Raw genomic sequence first — 26,585 nt, 5'->3', positions numbered from 1 at the left:
TTCTTTCAGGGAATGATTGTAAAGATTTACAAATAATATGTTTTTCCTCTCTAACTGGGACGTTTTGGGACAGATTGTTGGGATTGCTGTGGACGAAATACACACAGAGATACACTGGTAAGAGCCAATGAGGTTTAACCATGAAGCAGCTAATTTAAATAGCTCACCTTACTGGATTGTGTCAACAGTTAACTTAATTTAATATTGTATATTGCGTTTTCTTTTGCGGGGTGCAAATGTTCCACCAAAATAAGTTCCTTCCTGAGACTATTTAGCAGAGCCACCGTCGCTGCGTCGATGCTGTGGCGATAGATAAGAGCAATGCCAGACTACAAGTTTGCTGATCAAATAATGTCAATAATAAATACATAAATGATAATGAACTATATAGCAGGTCCGTGTACTTTTTCGTTCATTCGATTTTCATTTCATAAACAGGTATTAAAAAACAAAAAACGAATGGTTATTTGATTTTTGTTTTAAAACATGAAATTTGAAATTGAAATACAATGCGTTTTTTCTTTTTCATTGTCGAAATGGGATGGGAGAAATTTAAAATATGCTGTGATTTTCATTTTCTATTTTATATAACAAAAATAAAATCACTCGAAAACAGAAACGAAAAAGGGCTTGTTTTTTTATATTCAGAGACCGGATGTTGTCATTTCCAAGGCAACAGCGCCAGCCTAGCCTACCAGTGTTCAGCCCAGGCCAAAATTACTTTGGAAACCTAGCTAGCTATACTCTTGATAATCCTTGGGGGGGATTTTATTTCATAATGTCACATGTATTTATTACCCTCTCTCCCTGCCTCCCTGTCTCTACCCGCCGCAGACAACTTCGCCCGAAGAGAGTCGAACCAGCGGAGCAAATAGACTTTCGGTTCACGGCTGTAACGTTACCGTTACGCCACCGTTAACAATCCCAGCAAACGTTCTGTTGCTGCCGTTAAGCTTGCTGATCTGGCAGAGAGTCACCGGGGGTTCGGGATCAGATCATGGGGATCAGACCTCCAGTGCTGGGTCTAATATTCTAATATTAGCTGCTGCTGCAGCTAGCTAGCAGCTAGCCACCAGCCCTGTGACCTCGGTCCCCGCGGTTCGCTCCCCGGGACTGACTCTGGCGTTACCCGCTCTATGATCAATGAGCAATGATCAAGGATTACCAAATTTCTCTCTCATATTGATTCAATTCAATTTTATTTATAGTATCAAATCATAACATAAGTTATCTCGAGACACTTTACAGATAGAGTAGGTCTAGACCACACTCTATAATTTACAAAGCCCCAACAATTCCAACAATTCCAGTAATTCCCTCAAGAGCAAGCAGTGCGACAGTGGCGAGGAAAAACTCCCTCTTGGGAAGAAACCTCGGACAGACCCAGGCTCTTGGTAGGCGGTGTCTGACGAGCCGGTTGGGGGTGTGATGAACAGTGGCGATAGTAGTCACATTAATAATGGAACAGTGACTGGATGACTTGCTCCTCATAACCACTGAAAAACTAAAAAATCTAACCCAAAGTACAATTATTATGGACGTTAGCTGACATTAAGGGTTTCTGCTTCATTGAGGGAAATTGTAAGGAAAAAGCTTAACGTGGTTAACCATTAAGCTTTTTCACGTTAAGCGATTTTTTGATCACTGTTTATAAACAGTGATCAAAAAATCTAACCCAAAGTCGTTATGGACGTTATCTGACTGATAACTGACTGATATTTGATTGATCATTGTTTAGGTACATTAAAGTTAAGCTTTTTCACGTTAAGCGTTTTAGAATGTCCCGGCTGCTGCTGCTGAGGGAATCTGTAGCCTAACTTCCGTTTTTTGCCCCCCTTTACATAAATATACATATGGCTATGAAATAGATCATGAAATACAGGCTTTAGTCATAATAGTTCAATAGCCTAAATACATGTATGTTTTACTATGTATTTCGAGGGACTTTTATTTATTCCATCTATTTATATGCACGTTATATTTAAAGGAAGTTTGGTTATCTCACAGACTCAGACTAAAAGCAGCAGCAAGCCTGCCTGACATCAGTGCATCATAGCATATCACTATCTGCAAATAAAATAAAATATGAATAAATCACGAGCGCGGCAGATTCCCAGCTCAGCTAGAGCGGGTAACGCAGCTCTGCAGACGGACCAGAGTCAGTCAGCACTGGGGGGCGAACCACGGGGACCGAGGTCACAGGGCTGGTGGCTAGCTGCTAGCTAGCTGCTGCTGCTGCAGCTAGCTGCTAGCTAGCTGCAGCAGCAGCTAATATTAGAATAGACCCAGCACCGGAGGTCAGATCCCCATGATCTGATCCCGAACCGCCGGTGACTCTGCCGGATCAGCAACAGAACGTTTGCTGGGATTGTTAACGGTGGCGTAACGGTAACGTTACAGCCGTGAACCGAAAGTCTGTTTCCTCAGCTGGTTCGACTCTCTTGGGGCGAAGTTGTCTGCGGCGGGTAGAGACAGAGAGTCAGAGGGAGGCAGGGAGAGAGGGGAATAAATACATGTGGCATTATGAAATAAAATTCCCCCCCAAGGATTATCAAGAGTATAGCTAGGTTTCCAAAGTAATTTTAGCCTGGGCTGAACACTGGTAGGCTAGGCTGGCGCTGTTGCCTTGGAAATGACAACATCCGGTCTCTGAATATGAAAAAACAAGCCTTTTTTCATTCCTATTTCCGAGTGATTTTATTTTTGTTATATGAAATAGAAAATGAAAATCACAGCATATTTTTAATTTCTCCCATCCCCTTTTGACCATGAAAAGGAAAAACATGCCTTGTATTTCGATTTCAATTGTTGTATTTTAAAACGAAAATCAAATAACCATTCGTTTTTTGTTTTTTAAGTCTGATTATGAAATGAAAATCGAATGAACGAAAAAGTACACGGACCATCATCCTTCCCTTTCCCTCCTTGGTTCTTTGGTAGCCTGTAGTCCTGACCACCATGTCTAAACCCCGGTGTCGCCCCCTGCAGGTGAGCTGTGTGAAGTCAACATTGATGAATGTGAGAGCCAGCCGTGTCAGAACGGGGGCTGGTGTGAGGACGGCAGGGCATCCTACACCTGCCACTGCCCTGAGGCCGAGCCAGGTGAACTTCCATGGGGAGGGGATAACTGCCATGTGAAACTCTACGGCTGTGTGGACCATGAATGCCAGAACGGTGCCACGTGCCAGGCGTGGCTGGAGGCTGGAGAACACGGCCACACATGCTTGTGCCCTCATGGCTTCTATGATGAGCAGTGCTCCACCAGAACTACTTTCTCCTTCTCAAGTCCTGGATTCATCCACATCCAGGTTGTTCTAGAAGAAAGGACCCGCAGGGAGGTGGAGCACCGTGGTCACCATGGTTTCGGAGTACAGCTACGCTTCCGCACGACTATACACAATATGTTGCTCTTCTACAGAGGGGACGTGGACAATCACCTCATCTTGGAGATTGTGAATGGTGGTCTTCACGCAAAGGCCTTTTCTGAGGAGTCTGAACTGGATGTAACATTTCTTGGTTTGGTCAGTGACGGAGACTGGCGGGATGCTCATGTGTTTGTAGATAATGAAGGCCTGGTTCTGATTGTGAAAGGTGCTGGCTGTGACAGGGACGGGTGCACAGTCACAGATGGTGGTGCTGATGAACCAGCTTTCCAGCCCTCTGAAGCCTTCACTCAGGTGTATGTAGGTGGAGCACCAGAGCAGCTTTTGGAGTACTCTGAGAGTGGTGCGGGCTTCATTGGATGTATGGAAGACCTGATGATCGACTCTAAGCCTATCCTACCGCAAACGCTTCCAGAAGACCAAGGCCATGAGCTGGGCTGCAGTAAGACTGAGTGGTGTCAGCCAGACCCCTGCTATGGACATGGACGCTGTGTGGACCTGTGGACCAGCTACCAGTGTGACTGCTACCGGCCCTTCCATAGTGAGCACTGCGCTCAGGGTAAGCACATCACCACCTGTAGTTTTTTTTACTTCACCTTACCAAACACCGCAGAAAGTGTCCAATTCAAAATGGTACTTAAATGAAAGTACAGCAGTATTATGAGAAAAATGTATCAAAAGTAAAAGTGCTCATTATGCAGAGGGGACCTGGTCACTCTAATACTCTTATTGCTTTGCTAATACTGATGCATTAAAGCAGTGTTTCAAATGTTAAGAAACACCACGTACCACTTTAGAAAATATTAGGCTCTCTAAGTACCACCATTATGGCCCACGTTAAGATAGAGTAGCATAGGCGTACCCTACTCAGCTACGGACAGCTAATGCAGAAGGCAGGTTTATTACTAAAAACAATATTTATTGTTGACAGCCACGCTGTAACTTTACTTTCTCCATCCCTCTCTAACTGAATTCAAATTTGAGGTAACTCAGGTCATCCCTGTTGTTTTGCATCATTTGCTGCTAGTCGGTGCTGTGGAGACTTCACCACCGCTGCTTAAGGAACAACTAGCACTACACTCGTCCACTATAGTTTCAACAGCTCGAAATATTCTCCTCCTCATCCACACTTCTCTTAATAGTTCCTGTTTGAAACCACGATTGCAGTGTTTTTGAACCATTCATTTTACCTCTGCTAACTATCTTGCCATCACATCTTGTAACTAATTATGGATGTAACTATGTAACATTAGCAAGCTGATATTAAAACAAAAAACACATATTTTAAATTACTTTTAAAGGTACAATATGTAACATTTCTGCTTTAAAATGTCTAAAAACGACCATACCTATGTTATATATTTTTATGAGTTGTGTTCTTACACTATCCCAAATGTTTCCACCAAATGTCAAACCCAGAGAAATCTGTTATTTTATTTTCAGACACGGGACGTTTCTTTTAGTCGCCCGTCAGTGGCGTCATATAACCTTTCACCCTCCAGTTACTCTAACTTCCGTCAGAACACTGGCACCAAGATGATACGTTCAGGAGTAATTGTAAATCATACAATGTCACAGAAAAAAAATACTTGTAACTGTAATACTGCTTTTTTTGCCATACAGCATCATTTTGTGGTTAATTACATTCCACTTTTTATCACAGTAATACAACAGAGACCTTATTTATTTTGAAAGTTCAATATCGATACCAGCTTAACCTTACTACAATGTGCTCGTGGGTAACATTATGAGGTCACAACATCGTTCAACACGCTAAAAGTTATTTTTAGTATGACTGTTTCGACCACAGTTAACAGGACTGGGCTAACTCACGAATAACTTCACTAGTAACGTTAACGTTAGCTGTATAGACAGACGATTAATCTAATGCTAATTTAGCCAGCTAGCACACCCCGGTCTGTCTGCCTCACTCCCCCGGCGCAGAAAGACTCAGTCGGGATGACAGCTGACAACAGCCCCGGGACATATAGCTAGCTAGCTAGCTAGTTACCGTTAGCCCCCAGTCAGCTATCAGCCAGCTACTTTCATTACAGCAACCCCCGGCCAGAACTTATCTCCAGTGCCTGGTGCTTACGACGCTAACGGCAGTTTAATTAAACGTCGGGAAACAGACCATATCAGACCCAGCATCGAGTCACAACAGCGGTCATCCATAGCGTTAGCTACATCTCCGTAGCGCTACCGGTGTATGTGCCGAAAGTCTTTACGGTTAGCTAAATTAACCCGACAAAAGGTGGGTTAAGCACCAAAACGAAAAGTTAAGATTACTGAAAAGTGAAGGGGAGATAATTCCGGGCAGCTGGGAGATGTTCTGCTGCTGCACAACAGGCATCGAACGTCCTCGCCGTCGGGGAGATTTCCCCGACAATCCCCACCCACACCCGTCTCTCAACCTCGTTTAGTGGCTAGCTAGCGTTACAACACACCCCATTCGCCCCCGTGTTGAAACCATCCAAAAGGTGACATTGATAAATGAAATATTTTGTGTTTTAGCTGCTGGCTACTGTTAGCTTGCTGGCTCACGAGCTAACTGGTCAGCTACAAATAAAAATCTAATCAAGAAAAACGTAATTATGTTGGGGAATCTGCAGTTATTTTATTAGAATAACATGAATAAACGTTACTAAACGTAACGTGAATAAACTTGAATGGGTAAACTCGTCCGTGAACTGATACATTCTAACCATGATTCTAACCGGCAGTGAAGGTGTTTAACACTTAAAAACTCCCATAATTCCACGCAACTTCCCAACGTCATCAAAAGTCCAGTTTTACCATCCATTGTTTTGGTTGAGAGACCCCTAGCGGCAGAAAGTTACATATTGTACGTTTAACTGATCATAGTTTAAGTATAATTATTGGAAATGTTGTAGGATTTTAATTTATTTATTTCATTTATTTAAATATATCAGAGATTAGATATTCCATCCGTGTACCACTAGAGGGGGCTCTCGTACCACCAGTGGTACTGGTACCACAGTTTGAGAACCAGTGCATTAAAGCATTTGCAAAGCATGCACAAACATTGATTAACATCAATGACATTGATTGGCATTGTTAGAATTTTTTTTGATTGATTGATTTATTAGACAGTAACAGAAATAAATGCATAACAAAATGCCTACACAGTGACATTGTACATTTATCAGAACTGTCGAGGATAACACAAGAAAGTTACAAACTTATTTCCATTGTGGTCCTTGTTGTAGTCTGACAAAGATGTCCAGGCAAGCTACAGATGACTAAAAGGTACCTTATGTACACTCAACCACATCCAAATACAAAATAAATACAAATATATACACTGTAATAATAAATATTCTTTTAAGACTACATAAAAGATTTAATCTAATTAGCATTTAACAACCATTCACCACATGCTCGATTAAAACAACAATCTGACTGGCTTAACTTAATCCCAACTGGGAGTTTGTTCCATTCCATTGCTGCCATGTACAAAAAAGTATTTTGCCCAGAACAGGTCTTAAATCTACACGGAACTATGTCTGTGGCACTACCTCTCGTTGAGTAGCTATGAGAATTTCTAATAAGCTTAAAATAATCTTTAAAATACCTTGGCTCGTTCTTATACAAAATCTTTCTTGTTAATCTTAGTTTCAACTGTCTCACCCTGTTTTCAACTGTCAGCCATTTTAATTTCTTAAGTTCAGAAGGGCCAATATGTTCTCTATAGTTGAGATTTAAAATCAACCTGACTAATTTATTCCGTGCCGTTTGAAGTTGAACTTTTATCCTCTTGGGTGTGCTACTGTACCATGTAGTACAGGCATAATCGAAGTGTGGCTGAATTAAAGCATTTGCCAACATTTTTAAAGTTTCTTTATTTAGAAACTGAGCCTTACGAGCCAGGAATTTTATTCTTTGGTTCACTTTTTTGACAACCTTTTGACTCATACTTTCTCCACTCACAGAACTGTCTAAATCACAGCCCAAATATTTAACACAATTTTTAGCTTCAATCTGGATACCACCCAAAGAAATTTTAAGCTCAGGAGTCCTACTCAACCTTATTTTAGAACCAAATAAAATAGATTCAGTTTTCCCCAAATGCAAAGACAGTTTGTTCTCTATCAGCCATTCACTTATATTTTGTAACTCATCACTTAAATGATTCTCAATAACTTTTATGTCCTTATTGGAGAACACCAAGGCTGAATCATCTGCATAGAGAAAAAGATTACAATTGCAAACAGATTTCATATCGTTGATATACAAGAGAAACAACAATGGACCCAGGACACTACCCTGTGGCACCCCACACGTTATTTCTCTTGCCTCAGATAGAGTGCAGTTAATATCAACTCTTTGATGCCTTTCAGTCAAATACGATCGAATCCAATTACATGCCATACTGTTAAAACCTAGGGCTTTTAGTTTGATCAGCAAGATCTGATGGTCAACGGTGTCAAATGCTTTCTGGAGGTCTAGCAATACCATGCCACAAAGTTTACCCAAATCAATCTCTCTTCTTAAATAGTCTGTTAGATATAATAAACACATATCCATAGAATAAGATGTTCTAAAACCAGATTGCAAATCATAAAACAAATCAGAATTACTAATGTAATTATATATTTGCTCTTGTATTATTTTCTCCAAGACTTTTGAAACGACTCCCAAAATCGAAATTGGTCTATAATTACCCTCTTCTAATTTGTTCCCTTTTTTATATAGCGGAACAACCCTAGCAAGCTTCAGATCTTTGGGAAATCTACCTGACATAATTGAAAGATTAAAAATATGAGTGAGATATGGAGAAATAAATTCAAAGAAAAGCATCTTTTAAGAATCTGGCCGGTATTTCATCTAGACCAATTGCCTTCGAACACTTAAGTTCATTCAATAACTTTAATACCTCATCCTGTGAAACCATAGAAAGGCAAAAAGAGTCTGCTACAACTCCAAGCTTAGAGTAATACTTAGACATGGCCTCACCATCATATAACCCTGGTTTTCTTGGTAAATTTTCAACTAAGTGTCCAGCTATAGAAGTAAAAAATGAGTTAAATTTATCAGCAACCTTTAGTTGATTTGAAGAGAACTCCCCATTAATATTAAGGCAAATATTATTTGACTTTGTCTTAAGTCTATTACTGAACCCCATTTGTTTCAAAGACTGCCAAAGTTTCTTTGGGTTACCTTTATGCTCAGTTAATTTATCACGAAAAAAGTCTCTTTTACACATTTTAATCATCTTTTGCACTATATTCCTTAACTTCTTATAATTATCCAAGTCAATTTGCTCTTTACTCTTCCTAAAAACAGAAAAGGCTTTATTTCTATTAGTAATTGCTTCTAAAATATCACCATTCATCCATGGCTCTGACCTCAGTTTTACTCGAATCGTTTTTATAGGAGCTACTTTATCTAATGCCTCTAAGAACACATTTTTAAACTGCTCCCATGCCTCATCAACATCCAAACATAACACTACAGGCCAATTCAGTGATTTTAAACACTCAATAAAAACCTCACGACTATATTTTTTTAATGACCTGATCTTAATTGTGTTTTGTTTCTTCAATGCAACTTTAAATTTTTTCCTTGTACAATAAATTAATAAGTGGTCACTCATAGTACAATTTACAACCCCACTCTGAGAAATCATAGATTGCTCTGATACCAAAATGAGATCAATGACCGTTTGACTCATTTTAGCTACTCGTGTGGGCTCTTTAATTATTTGCTGTAGATCCACAACCTGGCAAAACCTATTAAAGGCTTTATACATCCCATGATTTTTGTTAGAGACATCAGTATTAAAATCACCTATCATTATAATCTCACCCTTAAAATCACTACATGGAACAAAAAGTTCTTCCAATAACTGATAGAAATTATTCTGATCAGGAGGTCTATACAGAGCCCCAATTAAAATAGGCTTACTTTTAGTTAACTGTACATCAACCCACACAGCTTCAATAAGATCATGATTTAAATCTATTCTACAGTTAAAACAAATATCAGCCCTAATATAACACATACTCCGCCCCCATTACGATTTCTATCTTTTCATAAAACAACATAATTTTCAATTTCAATTTCTATATCACTGATCGAAGCGTCCAGCCAGGTCTCTGAAAAGCACACAATCTCAGCTTTACAATTACACATCATTAATCTTATCTCATCTAATTTAGAAAAAAGACTGCGAACATTGAGGTGCACAATGTGTAGACCTTTGGTGAGACTGAAGTCCAGGAACGGAGACTCTGTTTGTATCTTTTCCACCACGAGAGAGCCAGCATGAGTCTGTACAGACCCCTCCGTGCGTCCCCCGCCGCAAGCCTCCGACCGCTGACCACTCCGTTGGCACAGCCTGTCCGATGGCAAAGAAACTTCCCCCCGCCAGGTTTCCACCGAGCCATACATTGCCGCTCCCATGGGACAACTTTCCGCATTACTATTCTTATAAATTATTGATTCTCTTATTAGTAGGCCTACATAGTTTGGTGACGTCATGTAAAACCCAACATAACTCCACCCAGAATGCACCTGACTGTAAAACCAGTCTGGCTGTACAGAGCACAAAAGTTAAAAAAGAGAAAAAGTACAATGTTTCCCTTTGAAATGTATTAGTAGAAGTAGAAGTTTAATGTAGCATAACATAAAGGTACAAGTACCCTTAAAATGTCACTGTGGACCTAGTGACATTCCAGCACCACTGTACATATGGAATCAGCTAATGTATGTGTGAGAGTAACAGCAGAACTGATCTCTGACCATTAACACCACAGACATAAATAACAAGAGATAAAGTGACTTTTAAAGATGATGCGGGGTCTGAGGGTAAAAACTGTCACCACACAGATCAAGGGTCGTTCCCTAGCAACGATGTTTCTGACTGGGTCTGGAATGATGGGAACCCAGTAGGAAAATATATGTTTAATTTAACTTTGTTATGTTACATAAAACACTTGTGGCTGCAATTTGAACTGTTGCTTTGTATTTTGGTGACTTGACAATGTAATGTATGGCACTTTGTGATTGACGACAGCTCATGTTTTCTCATCACCGGACCCAAAAACAAAAGCTGAATAGAATGAACTGCAGCGCTATGAGCACGGTTTACTACTGCAAACATATTCAATCCATATGACAAAGTTATTTACCATTTCATGGCCGGAAAAAGTGTTGATTGAAACAACTTATGTGATATTGCAGTGGCATTCCTGATACTGAAGTCCTATTACTAAATGGTTTAGTCCTATTTTTGTGTGATTAATCCAAATATTTTAATTCACTCCTGTCAGAATTCCCTTCCTGGACATACAGCCATGAGGACACAGTGAGCTTCAGTGTCTATGATGTAGGTCAGAGCCATGAGAGCAACTTCAACGTGTCCTTCTTCCTGCGCTCCTTAAAGCCAGACGGGCTGCTGTTCCAGCTCCGGAGAGCCACAGGCGTCTACTTCTCCGTCTACCTGGGGATGGGGAGGGTTTTTGTCAGCTCTCTGCCCAACAGTGCCCCACTGACAGCTCCGATATTTGTGACTACTGGCGAGAAGCAACTTCTACAGGTGGAAGTCCATCACAGACAGGTGATCTTTGAGCATGCAGGACTTCGCTATGGAATAGGAGAGATCCCTGAAGTGGATGTTAAGAGTGGGGATCAGGCCTATGTAGGGGGACTTCCAGGAGACTGGGACTCTGACATGTGGGGGGGGCATTACAAAGGTTGCCTGCAGGACCTTCGGTTAGACTCGGTGCATCTCGATGTGGATGCCTGGAACAGCTCGGATGAGGAGGAAGTGTATTTACCAAGTGATGCTGAAAATGTACAGAAGGGCTGCGTCAGTGATGACACTTGCAAGGTAGGAAATACTTCCTAAATCTGCTTTATTCCTTTCAGTTCCTTTCCTTTCACCCATCCCTCCAACCTTTGCTGTCTTAAATTGTCAGCTCACTTCCTGGTTTGCTGTCGCGATAGTTACTGCAGCCGCCAGAGGTCGCTGCCTAACAACAAGCGTACTTTAATTGTTGGGTCGTTTTGAGCTGCTTGCACAATCGACCCATATGGTTTTTTTCTGCTTGAGGACAGGCTAAAAAAAGAAAATATAAATAATTCTGAGGAGGGTCTTGCTTTTTTAAATGAAATACAGAATAGTGGTCCTGTCCTCACCCTAATATATTCCTACAGCACCGTACATCTGACTGTATCTACAGGCAGCCTCGCTGTTGTAATTCTGAGTCAGAGTATCAAGCTTTACTGACAGCTAGGATTGTTCTCACTTGGCTAAAAGAATTACTGAAGTATGAACCAGCTGATGGCAAAATGGCTGCAGAGCCTTCATCAGTGGCAGTTAGGCGTTATTATGGATCCCACCTAACTTCTAGGCAAGTCCCGCCCTACGAAGCAGCCAAATTGGTTGGGGTTAGGCATTGACCTCGAGTAGTTGAGGTTAGGATAGCCGACTGGTCAGGGGATAGGACCTGAACATATCAGGTTCTGTTACCTGCGTAAGCATGGACGCCTGGCATATGGATGCTAACCCTCCTCCCGAATTAGACGGCCGACAGAGTGTCTCACACACAGATAAGCCATAGATGCAGCGGTCATACTCTACGTGTATTCACTCATTCAAAGTTAGATATTTGCAGCCCTCAAAATGGGTCACAGAATTGACCTTTGACAGTTTTGGATACCACAGCTAAATCTGTTCTGATTATGATTGTCCGTTTATCAAATCTAAATGCTTTCCTCTGCAGATGAAACCTTGTCAGAATGGAGGAGAATGCACCATCACATTCAACGATTTCACGTGCTCTTGTCCAGAGGAATACACCGGAAAGACCTGCGAAACCCGTGTGTGGTGTGTTAGTGATCCTTGTGTCAACGGTGGCCATTGTGTGGACCTTCCTGATGGATATGAATGTAAGATTGTCTTAATATTTTTTATACATATGTGGTTTGTCAGAAATGACTAATTTCTTTGACCCACCCACAGGTGCACACAGATACACAAAAAAGACATGATGAAAATTCTTTTCCCAGGTAACGAGAGTTTATTTAGGTGATACTTCTTGGTAAATGGCGGAATCTCAGTTTCTGGTATTAACCAGTTGATTTGGTATCAGATGGTACTCTGGGTCAGCGGACCCCCTTAGTTGAGGTATCGGCATTGAGAGTGAAGACGTTTGTTTTTTGTTATCAGACTGTTCCATAGAATAAACTCAATAAAAACAATAAAATAACAAATGAAATATTTCTCCATGTTGACCCTTAGGTGTGTACAATGCCACGTTTGAGAACAGCCCTGTGCACTACAGTGCTGCAGGCTCCCTGGCTGAACCTGTCTCTAACATATACATGGAGCTGCGCACTCGTTCAGAGAACGCTGTGCTCCTGAGGGCCTCCTGGGGCTCGGACCTGCTGCTGGTGGGTCTGCTGGACTCCTCAGTCCGGGTGGAGATCCACATTGGCAACAGTGTCGAGGCGCTGACCTTTACAGGAGTTCGTCGGGTGGCTGACGGGAGCTGGCATCGCGTGAACATCTCAATGGCTGAGAAGGAGCGCAAATCCTCTCCCTGGGTCATCACCGTGGATGGAATCACAGACGCCAGCAGCGGGCCAGAGCGCACAGGAAGCCTTGGCTTTCTCAGGGAGAAGGGGGCCATGCTGGCCATTGCAGAAAGCTTCACTGGCTGCTTGGGTGCAGTGAGGCTCGGCGGAGTCTACCTGCCTTTTGTCGATGACTACAAAGCCCCGCAGCCGTCTCAGTTCCACTTAGCTGGAAAAGCAAAGATTCGTTTGGGTTGTACCAGTGCCCCTGTTTGTGATTCAGACCCTTGTATGAATGGAGCCACCTGTGAAGACCTCTTCAATAAGTTTGGCTGTATGTGTGACTCGGGTTGGGAAGGGGAAGTGTGTGAGACAGACATTGATGACTGTGTGTCTCAGCCCTGTGTTCATGGAAGTTGTAAGGACTACTTAGCTGGTTACGAGTGCCACTGCCACCCTGGATATGCTGGCCCACTCTGTGAAGAGGATCTGGACGAGTGTGAGCATCACGCCTGTGAACATGGAGGCACCTGCCAGGATGGCGTCAACATGTACACCTGTACCTGTCCCAAGGGCTACAGTGGCCCTCTCTGCCAGTGAGTACTGACCCGTCCAGACACACAGTGCTAGCTCTAGCTTTAGGGTTAGCATGCAGTGCCCACACAGAGCAACATTTCAGTCAGCATTCACTGAAGCTAAGTGTGATACCTTTTCCACCAGGTGGGACTATCCTCCGATCCAGTGTGGTGAAGATGTGCAGTGTGAAAATGATGCCATCTGCAATGACGGGCTGTGGGGAGCTAACTGTACGTGTATGCCAGGCTTTACAGGCAGCAGGTGAGCTCACTTTAGATGTTATTTTATTATCATTCAAAAAGACTACAGTGCCAGAGTCCTAAATGGTCAGTTCACCCAAATGATTAGTTTGACCTAAATGCATCTGTCTGGTGAAGAGGCAGCCCACAGGTTGATGTCAATTTCACACATGAGCTTTTTCCAGGTTTGGATAAATCTGAGATTTGCCTGACATGAAATTTGCAAAGTAGTCAGTATGAGAACTGTTCACTGACGCTGCTTCTAGAAAGAAAGACACGTTGCTGTTGAATCCATTCACCTCCATTGTGAAATGTGTTTTAATACTCTTAAAGAAGTAGAGACTTTAGTAGCAAACATAAATAAATGTCTGTAGAAATGTTCAGCGTTTGCAAATGTGGTTCTGTTTGTCATGTGTTTTGTGTCCTGCAGGTGTGAACTGGAGATTGATGAGTGCGAGTCTAACCCCTGTCGAAATGGGGGTTCCTGTTTGGATCGGTTCAACATGTTTGTGTGTGAATGCCCGCCCGGTTACAGCGGTCCAATCTGTGACACTAACGTATGTTTGTTACATTTTTATTCTTAACTTTTATACGAACAGGTCAGGAGATGTCCATTTTCACTTGTTTCCTAGCAACATGTACCACATATCCCAAGAAACATCCAACATACTGAATTCTTTTTTGATTGATTTGAAGGCTAGAATGTGTGAGAATCCGGTTGTGTGTGCCTCTGCAGAAACAGGCCCAGAAACGAGGCATCCCCTGGCTGCTGGTGGCCATCCCGCTGCTCTGCTTCTGCGTACTGATCCTCACCATCGGCCTGGCCTTCATGGTGCTCACAGCCAGGAAGAAGCGCCAGTCGGAGGGCGCATACAGCCCCAGTGCTCAGGAGGTGGCGGGAGCTCGGCTGGAGATGGACAGTATGCTCAAAGTGCCACCAGAGGAAAGACTCATCTGACACAGAGGCCAAGCATGCTGGGAAACTTTTAGATCCTCCACCGAGGGCATGTGTTGTCTGGTGGTGCCAGGTACTGAGCCGGTCTGCTGCTCTGTGTGGCGCTGCATTAACTCTGTAGGGGCTGTGTTTCTGAGGACACAGCCCCGAGTACCGTACACACTGTAGTTTGTCTATGGCAGGTCCTTCATCTGTGTTTATAGTCCCAACTAGTGCAGACAGGACAGTTTCCGGGCTTTCTTTCAGGAAGCATGACACAGTGAAGCTACGAGCACTCACACGCTGTGGAAAGCATTGTCAGTAGATGTTAGGGCCGAGCAGCACCCAGCAGTCAGTAACGCTGGACGTCCTCTATTGGCCACTACATGCTGCTCTAGAAAAACTCTCAGCCTCTATTGGAGTGGTTGGGAAAATGCTCCAACCTCTCTATTACAACAAAGGAAAACAATTGCTTTTTCCAGAATTACTTGTAAAGTGGGTCTTGGTGGTGATTTATTTTTTTTTACTAAAAATGCTCCACTTAAAAGACAAGATAGTTTAAATAGAGGCTTAATTATGAGTGGGTTTGTTGAATTAGGGGTGTTTCCATCCACCTGTTTTCATAGCAGGTTTAATTTGTGCACAAAAGAAAACAAATGTGAGTGGAAATGACCTCATACATGAAGCATGTCACTGAAGAGGCTGGGAGCTTCCTGTAACTCTTTTCTCCATGCTTCTTGTTTGAGCTTTAACTGGAGCTCTTTTAATTCACCATCATCATTCTGTTGTGTCCTCTTCTGCTGAAATGGTTTCATGGCTCCACCAGCTGATATTCACAGATTGGGGGTTGGTTGCAGCTTGCTCCTCCAGCTTCCGCTAAACATACAAGCTTGCATAGTTTTTACAAAGTACTAGAGAGTAGGATTAAGATTGCATAAAGGATTCCCAAACAGTTTACCAGGAGACTACAGACTGCATCAGATTGTAGGATTGGAGAGTGCAGTTTCATATTGCTTGAAACTCAGACACACAAGAGGACTTCTACACTTTTCTCAGCAGTAAAACTGGCGCTGTCACACTGCACCTTCGGCCTCCTGTCAATGCCCGGTTGCTGTTGAACACACATCCTGCTCAACCTTCAATTTAGTTGAGTTTTGTCTGTCCAACCCTGGCCACATATCAGCGTAGTGATGGCCTTGCCCTGCACAATTTTGCACTCGTACTTTGTGTGTGAACGCAGGGCGAGGCTCTGGCACTTTGTGGTTCCACTGACTGACACACACATCACAGAGATGTTAACAACAGTTAAGAAATCAACTCTCTGCTAAAGTCACTCATTGGCGTGTCCAGACTTTGACTGCACCGATTCATGCAGGGCTGGCATGAAGTGTGTGTACACACACACACACACACACACACACACACACACACAACACACACACACACACACAAACAGATAGCATTACATACATTCCTGTGTTTAAAAGTGTAATGTATGGGGTGGCCAATCAGATTTCACGACTCTGATGGCAGAACAGTTTGAAGCAGTTTTGTCACAAAAAGTCGCCTCAGAGCACCAGGAAATGTACAGCACCTTAAAAAGTCCCTGCACCCAGCGGCTCACCCTGAGCGCTACAGGACCACTCGGTGGTCGTAGTCAGGAGCCACACGGCCAGTTTGACTCCTGACGTAGGGCCAGCTGGTCCCTGATGCTTGGATCCACCTCACTGTCTCTCACTGCATGCGCCCTAGTGTTTAAATGCATCGTTTGACAAAGTCAAAAGGAAGTTGTGGAACTGGTCAATCTGGAGTCTGTACCCTGCACACACAGCAGGCTACACAGGGCAGCTTCAGTACTCTAGTGCTAAAATATTAAAGTTACTAAAGTTGTTTCATCTTCATTTAGGAATATGCACCATGTGGATACACAATAAGACAGATATTGTGTAAATTGATTGTTAATAAATGACCAAAACCCAGTTGCCATGTAGTGAACCTGAGACTGTTGGGGGTCTGGGATAATCCATCCTTGTCTGGAGGCTGTGCTCCAGAGGTGGTGTGTAAAGTGACCAACAGTGTCACATATCATACTGGATCAGGTGGACAAATACCAGAATTCCCTCAGACGGTCTGGGTAAGCTTTAGAATAAAGCTCCCTTTATAAATGGAAGAACATGACGTGACCCTTGACCCCTAAAGTAGCACTAGGACTCTACAGCACATACTCCCTACTGCACTCCTCAGACACTTTGGTAGACTCGAGAAAATGTGTGTTTGAAAGAGGACTGCTGTCCAGGGTATAAAACCCATACAGAAACAACATTATTTTCATTTTGTTTTGTTCCTGATCTCAGAGTGTACACAGCCTGGTCCTGTGTCACCGCTGTACAGTTTGTATATTTATTCTCTGAAGTTTTAGCGTCGGCTCATGTTTCAGTAGCAATGTGTGTTTATATCAATGCAGAATATATTAAAGCCAGGTTTGATGATATGAACATCTCAATATGTAGGCGACATTGTTAGGATCTAAGGTTGAAATATTGCACCAAAATAAGTAATGAAAGGAATAAACAGACCCATGGAAACAGAGATGTGCATGTCAGTATTTAGTACACAGTCAGGTGTTGGCTGCACGTTCTGTCAGGATGTTCACATTATACACATGTAATAAAGTCAAACTGGTTCTGAAGTGTCCTGATTATCCACCGTGTGTTCACAGTCTGCAGTGTATCCCAGCATGCATTAGGCCAGAGGACAGATGTCCTGTAGTGTTCAGACTGTGAGGGGGAAGTAAAAAATATTTTCTTCTGTTCTGTTGTGTTTTAGAAATATGAGCACCATTTAAAAGACAATGCTTTGGAATTTGCAGAAACTATTATACATGTTTTCTAGACAACAGGAACTAGAAAGGGGAATGAAAATAAACTAGAAGAACGTGTTTTAACAATGTCTTAACTTCCTCAAAAAAATGTATTTGCCAAAAAGTCTTCAAAAATGATTTCACTTTTCACAAAATTTACACTTTTTGGAAAGTCTACATTTTCCAAAAATATCTTAACTTTCCCAAAATAACTTCACTTTACAAAAATGTCTTAAGTTTCCAAAAAAAGATGTCACATTCCGAAATATGACTTAACTTTACAAAAACAATTACTTTGCTTTCCAAAAATGCCCTTATTTTCATTAATTACTTTATTTTTGAAAAAAAAAGTCTTAACTTTGCCAAAATGACTTTGAAATATGTGTTTTCACTTTCCATTTTCACTTTCTAAAAATGATCTCACACCCAAAAACATTTACTTTTCCATTAAAAACAACAACTTCTCTTACAAAAGAACTGAGGCCATGTTCTATGAGAAACAGTGAACCAGTCACCACGGTAACATGAGCCTCAAACAGCACTTCTAAAAACCTTTCTGTCATTCCCGTCTTCGGAGGAGGAGAGTTTTTCATTCCAGGCTCTGCTGCTGAGCGACTCCTGTCTTTCCATGTATAGTAATATGCATAGAATAGTCAGAGGCCAGAGGAATGAACATGAAGACAGAGAACCAGATCCCAGATTAAATAAACATTTGTATCAGATATCACTTTTTAATACTTCACCACACCAAATGTTCTTGCATTCCATATTTGTTTTACATTTTCCAACCTTCATGCTGTAACAGTGTTGATTATTAACCTGAGCAAGAGCAAAATGTGTGAAAATAAACCTTTACATGTAAAAGTGCACTTTGTCTGGGTCACAGCTTCTTACACCCCCCCAATAATCAAAAACTGGCCAGTGCAATATTTAATAATAATTTCCTTTACATAAATAAAATACATTTGCACAAATTTGCAAAAATTGTTGCAGAAAATTTCACTAGAATGCAGGAAATGAAGTGTTTGATGTGCCCAAAATTTTCAATTTTGCTCAAAATTTGCCCCCCCCCCTCCCCAACACACACAGTCCATGTGCATGTAGCATGATGGTGCCAGCTGAGCCGTGCATGGGGACATACTGTACAGCTCTATTTATACCAGCAGCAGCAGCAGCACATGCTGCAGTATCATATACATGTCTGTGCTGTAAATCAGGCCCAGCTCAGGATATCCTCTTTATGGAGGGGAGTATGGCTCATGCATTTTTTACATAGTGTTCAGGCTCTTTTTTAACTTTCTGCTTTTATCCTCTCTCGTCCTCTCCCTTAGGGCACAGGTCACTCATAAAGACTTGACTAAAAAGGCTCATATGCCAATGTTATCATGCATTGAGTTATTGCAGATTATAGTCTCTCCACAGCCATGCCAACATAAGTCTGGCATATTACAATTCATTTGATTCGGCTTCTGTGGAGTTATATATGTTTGGTATAAAACCTTCCTCTGTATAAGTTTATATCAAACACATTTTAATGAGTCATTTGTATATCTCATTATAGAGTCCCATTGTTCTGGTGGTAGGGGTTTTTCCAGATCACATTCCCATTGTTTGCCCACACAGTGTTAAACAGGGAAACAGATGATTCAATAGTTCAGAGGACAGTCCGACTCTCCCGGGAGTAGTGTCTGCACCAATATCAATGACATCCCTCTTTTCATTTATGATTATTTTTTTTTTAAGATTATTTTTTGGGCATTTTTAGGCCTTTATTGACAGGACAGCTGAAGAAATGATAGGGGAGAGAGAAGGGGAATGACATGCAGTGAAGGGCTGGAGGTCGGAATCGAACCCCAACCCGCTGCATTGAGAAGTAAACCTCTATATGTGGGCGCCCGCTCTACCAACTGAGCTATCCGGGCGCCCAGAAGTTCCTTTTTATTATCAGAATTCTTGTTCAGCTTCCACTGAATCAGATTAGTCCTCTTCACACTGCTCTCAATTCCTACATTTCCAGACCTGCACTGATTGAAAAACCCCAACAAAACATGTCAGCTTTGTCTCTGGATATTGTTTTCTGTCAATGGTGTTCTTCTATAAAGAGCTGACATTCTCACACACACACACACACACACACACACACACACACACACACACACACACACACACACACACACACACACACACACACACACACACACACACACACACAGCTGAGCCAGGTTTCTTACAGGGCCCAGTGTTTCACATAATCTTATCCAATATCTCTTTTTGCATTTCTAAGTCAGCTCTCCAGTATAGGAGGCATGATATGAGCTCCAGTTTGGCAGTGGAAGTTTAGAGTAATCATAGTCCAATAAATCATTGTTTGATTGGTAGTATCTGAATTTGATGAGATTATGGGGCTTGTGAGATATGTGTTGGGGTCTTAACTGCCAACTCTTATGTCATATTCAATATCTCCAGATCTGTACAGTGCAGGGACTCACTTTGTTTGTTTAAAACCAAAGAAATGCGCTGTTATAACGATGTGATTGTGACCATCAAGAAGCCATTCAGCGTCTTTGTAAAATAAAGAAATTATTATTAATCCAAAAGTCACATAATCTACAATATCTCCGAGTGGCTTTAAGCTAGCCTCATTCTGTGTTTTTAACATGATAGCTAATACCAGGGCATTTCCAAAAAGGGCTTTGGTGTGATCCTGACCCTTCCAGAAGCTTTTTTAATCCAGCCTGAAACGTCTGGGACTTTTCAGAGACTTCCAGAACAATACTGGTCATGTAGCCATTGTTTTGTATGAAAAATTATCTTTTACAGTTAGCTGCCGCCATCTTGGCTCGATTGCCTTGACTGATGACTGTGTCGACCAATCACCTGCAGTTATGTCAGGAGACTCAGCTTGCTTAGCCAATAGATATCCCTAACCGGATTCAAACAGGATGGCCTTGTATGTGTATGTATGCAGACCCAGGCAGGCCACATGAAGCCTGGATGTGGAAATGAGAGCCATTTGGCCTCATGGTGTCGGACAGAAAAGGCATTGGAGGCTCCTTCCACACTGCTTCTATTAATGACAACAGCCAGAAGAAAACATAGAAAACAACAACCACAGAGTGGGCAGAGCTTCAGCCCAACCAGCCACCAGCTTCCTGTCAGAGTGTGAAGGAACAGGGAGAGAGCACCGGTCCAGACCTATACAGGCCATCGGTCAATGCTTCCACACACTATCCCCCCAACACTGTTCACTAGGCCAAGCCAGACAAACCCCACTGTCAGAAGACAAAGTCAAACCTGCACAGCCAGTCCTAGCGGCAGTGTGAGCGTTAGGAGGCGCGAGCAGCCAGAATGAGGCTTAAATGCAGAGCCCTGATTGGATGATGAGCAGCAACTGTGCTGATTGCACCGGATTCTGACAGACCGGAGAACACAAGACTGAGGGGGAAACTAAACTTTTTTTTCTTTGTACAACTTTATTTGCATATCTTCACAAATATCATGTGATACAAACAATTGTAGAACAGTTCGGAAAAGAAATTAATAAATAAATAAAAAAAAATATATATATATATATAAATAAGGTAATTTCCTTTCAATGAGCATTACAATCTTACATAGTGATGACAAAACATTAGTGAACTTATGAAAAAAGGTAGGCTACTTAAATACACAATTAAAAAAGAAGGGAGTAAACATTTTTTTTATTAAATATATACAGAAAAACATTTATTGATAAGCTATATTAAAACATTTTCTTAAAAAGAATCTTGTAGTAGGGAAAACTAGACATGACAGTGTAGGCCTATTCCACACTGACATCATATAGTAGACTACGATGATGATGGCTTGGACCGCTACAAAGACATTAGCAACACAGCTACGGTGGTTTAGGCTTCATCTGTCAGTGGCTCTAGTGGAAGAGTCATTAGCGTTCATCCTTTGGAGACTAATGTCTGAATCAATCCAACATGTTGCATTAGTGTGGCTAAAATCACCTTCATATTTATATACAAGGTTATTCTTTATATAAAACACTGTTCTACTATAACTTGAAACTGCTTTTTCTTTTTCAGGTGATTTCTTTTATTTTCGGACAGTGAATTCTCCGAATGCCATTCTCATGACAGATGTGCATACTGGCCGAGAGGAACAGAGGGTCCCACCTCTCACCACACGGACTGGAGGCCAGGGGCCTGTTCCAGAAAGCAGGTTTAGTGAAAACTCTGAGTTTGTTAACCCTGAGATGAGGGAAACTCTGGGTTTTTGGTTTCAGAAAGAGAGGTTAATCAAACCTGAGAGAGAGGGGTAACTCCAGCCCGTTTCAGAAAGAGAGGGAACTTAACCTCAGAGTTACTATGGTAACTGAGTCTGTGAACCTAACCTGGTTGGGAGCAGGTTTTCTTCAAGAAACTGAGAAAAAAAACCTTGAGTTTCTCCTCCCTCTCTAGATGTATTTTCATTTCCACATAACTGATTTGAGAGGTATTTTTTTCACAGTCCATTAGATATGTAGATACCTTATCCGTCCTCATATCACTAACATCCACCATCGTGGACAGGCTTTAACATCCCAGCAAATTCTGTGTGTCGCATTACGTTTTTTGCAAACGGCAGTTTTCTTTATAACAGTGTCACGGATCATACTGTAATAGTAAAGCCACTGTAGAGCCGTCAGAAAAGTGTGACTCGCTCTGAAACGTTTTTTAAACATTTTTGTAGTGTTCCCTGGACACAAACCAGTGAGAGCCATTAAAAAGAAATAAATGATTATAAATTATAGTTCTGTTAATGATCATGGTGCTGCAGCCTCAGAATGGGATTAGTAGAGCCTGCGCTTTTATAGTTTTAACGACTACTCAAAGCACTTTAACATAGTACAGGAACCATTCACCATTCACACACATTCACACACTGTGGCCAAGGCTGCCATGATGTTAATCAGATAAACATTCACACACATTTACACTCCAATGTACAGGGGCAACTCCGGGTTCAGGTTGTTTGTGGTTGTTACCATGGTGAATCGTAGTATCATGGCTCCATTCATGCTGCCTTTTTATTGTGGTGGTGCACGCATGTAACCCTGAGTGAACATACTCCGAGTTGATTGAACCAACTCATATCAACTGTTCTGGAACCGAAAACTCAGTTTCCCATCTCAGGGTAAATCAACTCAGACATCAGGGTTAGACTCAGAGTTTGTTAAACCTCCTTCCTGAAATGGACCACAGGGGTCAGAGGTCACAGCACCTCCCGTTGAGGAGTCAGAGACATGGGGGGCATAAGCAGAGTTTGACATTTGAGCCAGGGGGGGGCAAAAAATAAAATTGTAGCAGCTGAGACTGGGCCTACCACTTGGGGAACACAGCACAAGCACATATGAATATATCTTTAAATTGGGTCACTTATGTAGTGGAAATGTGAAAATCTTTTAGAAATTGGTGGCTTCTAGGCCGAGAAAAGAAGCCAGAAAATGTGTTTTTGGCTCATGTGGATGAAAGACACCAAATCCCAGAATGCACTTGCTTTGCTGCTTTAGAGTCCACTCCCAAGCCACGCCTACCGTTTACAGACAGACAGTGAGACAGTCAACTCAACTCAAGTGTGTTTTATTGTCATTTCAACCCGACACAAAACAACGTTTCACCATGGCTCAAGTGGTTACACAATTAAAATATATAAAAACATTATATAAAAACGACATACGAAACAGGCTACATTTAGTGCACATACATTATCGGCTCCGTAAAGTTCAGCTAACATGTATACTAGCATTAGCGCTTGGTGGGCTGTATCACAGAGTATAAACACGTAGATTTGCGTGGAATGTAGAATGGTCGGCATCCAACAGTCACAAACTCCACCAGCAGTTAGCAGTTAGTTGGATACAAGCACCCCATTTCTGCACCAGGCAGTCCGTGTTAACACAGCCCACCTCCACTAGCTAGTCTTACCTGGCGACAGAGCAGCCGGCCTGGTAGCTGGATAGTCCGGTACACTGTTGTTCAGCCATGTTTCCACAACAATAAAAACACAGCAGTCTCTGAACTCGCGTTGGGAGTTTGGTTGAAGTTGGATGTAGTCCAGTTTGTTGTCTAATGAGCGGACACTTGCAAGCAGGATTGATGGAACAGGTGGCCGGCTAGCGTTAGCTTTCCACCAGCACTCGTTCAACGTTCCCTGCTGACGATGTCCCTTTACCGGCCAGAGGCATCAAGCAACACCGCTGGTCTCCGTAGCAGGCGGGTGAAGCTTGCGTAGTGTGTTGAGTATTCCGTCTGTAATAAAGTGTCCTGCATATTCTCCGATCTGTACCAATGTATCCCGGTGCTACACGTGTGTGGTAGTTTGAATGCACATAATTGTTGTAAAAGCTGCTGAGAGACTTACGGTTTAGCGAAGATTCAAGATGACTAACGCTCGTTTTGCTTCGGTAATCTTCATGTAAAGACGACAGTCCAACTCCCTATGGGCAGGTTGAAAACATGCAGAAGTAGCTCCTACTACTGGCTGTAGTCCATTTTCTCTGGTCAAAAAATCTTCCGATGACGCAAAAATTGTCGTTTTCCGTCATCGGAAGATTTTTTCCAGACTCACAATCCAGAGATCTCACGTCTCAGGGGGACATGAGGGAGGGAAGCACGGTCATTCAAAAATACTACCCTGTTTCTATTGATACAAAGCTTAATGCTAAATGGGTGAAGTATCCCTTTAAATTCAACTAAACTGTAACAGTGAACAATCAGTGTTGGACCTACAGTCTGTTGAGATGCCTCTCCAAACGCAGAAACCAAGCGCAATCACACCATAAAACGTTAAGACACGTTAAGAAAAAAGATCCATATTTGGCTGTAATCCAATGACACAAAAAAAAATGCTATCCACAGCGATCATTTGATCCACAAATAGAGTCATGGTGTATCCAGCAAGTCCTATACGCACTTCACTGTTTAAAAACTGTGGAATAAATGTATAAAAGTCCAAATCTACACAAAACGCGCAATTAATTAGTAAGCTGACATCAAATGTATATAATTCAATTCAATTCAATTTTATTTATAGTATCAAATCATAACATAAGTTATCTCGAGACACTTTACAGATAGAGTAGGTCTAGACCACACTCTATAATTTACAAAGCCCCAACAATTCCAACAATTCCAGTAATTCCCTCAAGAGCAAGCAGTGCGACAGTGGCGAGGAAAAACTCCCTCTTGGGAAGAAACCTCGGACAGACCCAGGCTCTTGGTAGGCGGTGTCTGATGAGCCGGTTGGGGGTGTGATGAACAGTGGCGATAGTAGTCACATTAATAATGGAACAGTGACTGGATGTAGCGGGAAGCAGCAGGGTTCAGCAGGACGCAGCATGACATTGCAGGGCACCGCTGAGCTCAGCAGGGAGTGCAGCAGGACCACGGCGACAGCTGCAACCAGGGTCTTGGTGCCAACGTTCTCCAAGGAAATACGCTGGGGGAAAAAAGCAAGGACTCGGGGAGTAAACTCCCCAGAAGCTAGGATTAGTAACAAGCATTTCTGGGACGGGCTGCACACAAATAGTAATAGTAATAGTAACAGTAATAGAAAGGGAGAGGAGAGAGCAGCTCAGTGTGTCAAAGGAAGGAAGTCCCCCAGCAGTCTAGAACTATAACAGCGTAACTATAACAGGTAACTAAGAGAGACAGGTCATAAGGAGAGGTAGCTTTTTCGGGCTTAGAACTCTCCCCCTGCCGGATCGGGCTTGGCTGGCCTGCCTCCCTCTACTTTGTTATGTATTATTAATCTAACAATTATGAAGAGAAGCAGTTGGGCCAGTTAGGTGAAAACTGCAACTCCTCACTCCCTAACTATAAGCTTTATCAAATAGGAGAGTTTTAAGTTCATTCTTGAATGCGGTGACAGTTTCTGCCCCCCAAACCCAGATCGGGAGCTGGTTCCATAGGAGAGGAGCCTGATAACTGAAGGCTCTAGCTCCCATTCTACTTTTAGAGACTCTAGGTACCACCAGTAACTCTGCATTCTGGGAGCGCAGTGCTCTAGTGGGACAATAGGGTATTAGGAGCTCTTCCAGATATGATGGTGCTAGACCATTTAGAGCTTTGTAGGTCAAGAGAAGGACTTTAAACTCAATCCTGGATTCAACAGGAAGCCAATGCAGAGAAGCTAATACAGGAGAAATATGATCTCTTTTCTTAGTTCTTGTGAGAACACGCGCTGCAGCATTCTGGATCAGCTGGAGATTCTTAACCCTCATGCCCTCTTCGGTCATTTTTGTACATTTTTCTCAAGTTTTTTTTTTCATTTCGTGATCATTTTTGCTGTGTTACTTCTTATGGCATGAAATTTTGTAGGAATCCTTCTTTTCAGTCAAATTTTTTAAATCCAGTGTTTTTTACTCTTACATGTCTTTTATACTTAAATGATTCATTTTGTACCCTCTGGACACTTTGGCCGGGGAAAAAATGTACGCACACAAAAACTGTTATTAAATCATCATATATCAATATTTTTTTCTGCTTTTTTTTCAAGAATCACTTAAACAACTTCTTACCTAATCAAAACCACCAAACATTCAATCATTTTCAGGATTTTAACCCTTTAAATGCCAGTTTATGTATTTGAAGTATGTAATTATTTAAAAAAAAAAATACAAAAAATGTTTTTTTTCCCATATAATGAATAATATGTAGATGGGGCTTTGGTGGTGATTAGAGGCTTGGATATGTCAAAGATAAGCAACAAAACTGATTTGATTGCATTAGTATTTTTTATGTAATTCCAGATACTCCCTCTGGACACCTTCGAGGCAAAAATGGCCCCATTGACTTCCATTATAACCACATGTTTTGATCTCACTGCCTTTACAGTATAAAACCATGCATTCTGTAATGTCAGCATTTCATTTGGAAGAAAACTAGTCATATTTGACATTTTTACAGTATTTCACCAGATTCAACCATTTTGCCCTTGTAGGCCGATGCATGAAATTATAGTTATATTATGGAGCTCTGTGTGTGTGTGTATGTGTGTGTGTGTGTGTATATGTGTGTGTG

General features: G+C 41.9%; 2 protein-coding genes across 2 annotated transcripts in view; both read left to right on the top strand.

Moving 5' to 3' along the window:
* The window catches only part of crb2a (crumbs cell polarity complex component 2a), a 34,761-nt gene extending 16,359 nt beyond the window's left edge, over nucleotides 1–18,402 (top strand). Inside the window, exons 7-13 of the mRNA XM_039780127.1 lie at nucleotides 2,989–3,942; nucleotides 10,679–11,238; nucleotides 12,134–12,299; nucleotides 12,652–13,522; nucleotides 13,647–13,763; nucleotides 14,172–14,298; nucleotides 14,478–18,402. Coding sequence (XP_039636061.1) covers nucleotides 2,989–3,942; nucleotides 10,679–11,238; nucleotides 12,134–12,299; nucleotides 12,652–13,522; nucleotides 13,647–13,763; nucleotides 14,172–14,298; nucleotides 14,478–14,699 — 3,017 coding nt within the window. The 3' untranslated portion in view covers nucleotides 14,700–18,402. The remainder of the gene's footprint in view (nucleotides 1–2,988; nucleotides 3,943–10,678; nucleotides 11,239–12,133; nucleotides 12,300–12,651; nucleotides 13,523–13,646; nucleotides 13,764–14,171; nucleotides 14,299–14,477) is intronic.
* Nucleotides 18,403–21,624: 3,222 nt separating this feature from the next.
* The window catches only part of LOC120545215, a 25,845-nt gene continuing 20,884 nt past the window's right edge, over nucleotides 21,625–26,585 (top strand). The window contains exon 1 of the mRNA XM_039779351.1: nucleotides 21,625–21,744. Coding sequence (XP_039635285.1) covers nucleotides 21,656–21,744 — 89 coding nt within the window. The 5' untranslated portion in view covers nucleotides 21,625–21,655. The remainder of the gene's footprint in view (nucleotides 21,745–26,585) is intronic.

The sequence above is a fragment of the Perca fluviatilis genome, chromosome 17, assembly GCF_010015445.1.
Source record: "Perca fluviatilis chromosome 17, GENO_Pfluv_1.0, whole genome shotgun sequence".
NCBI lineage: Eukaryota > Metazoa > Chordata > Actinopteri > Perciformes > Percidae > Perca > Perca fluviatilis.
This window is presented reverse-complemented; position numbering and strand designations above follow the sequence as displayed.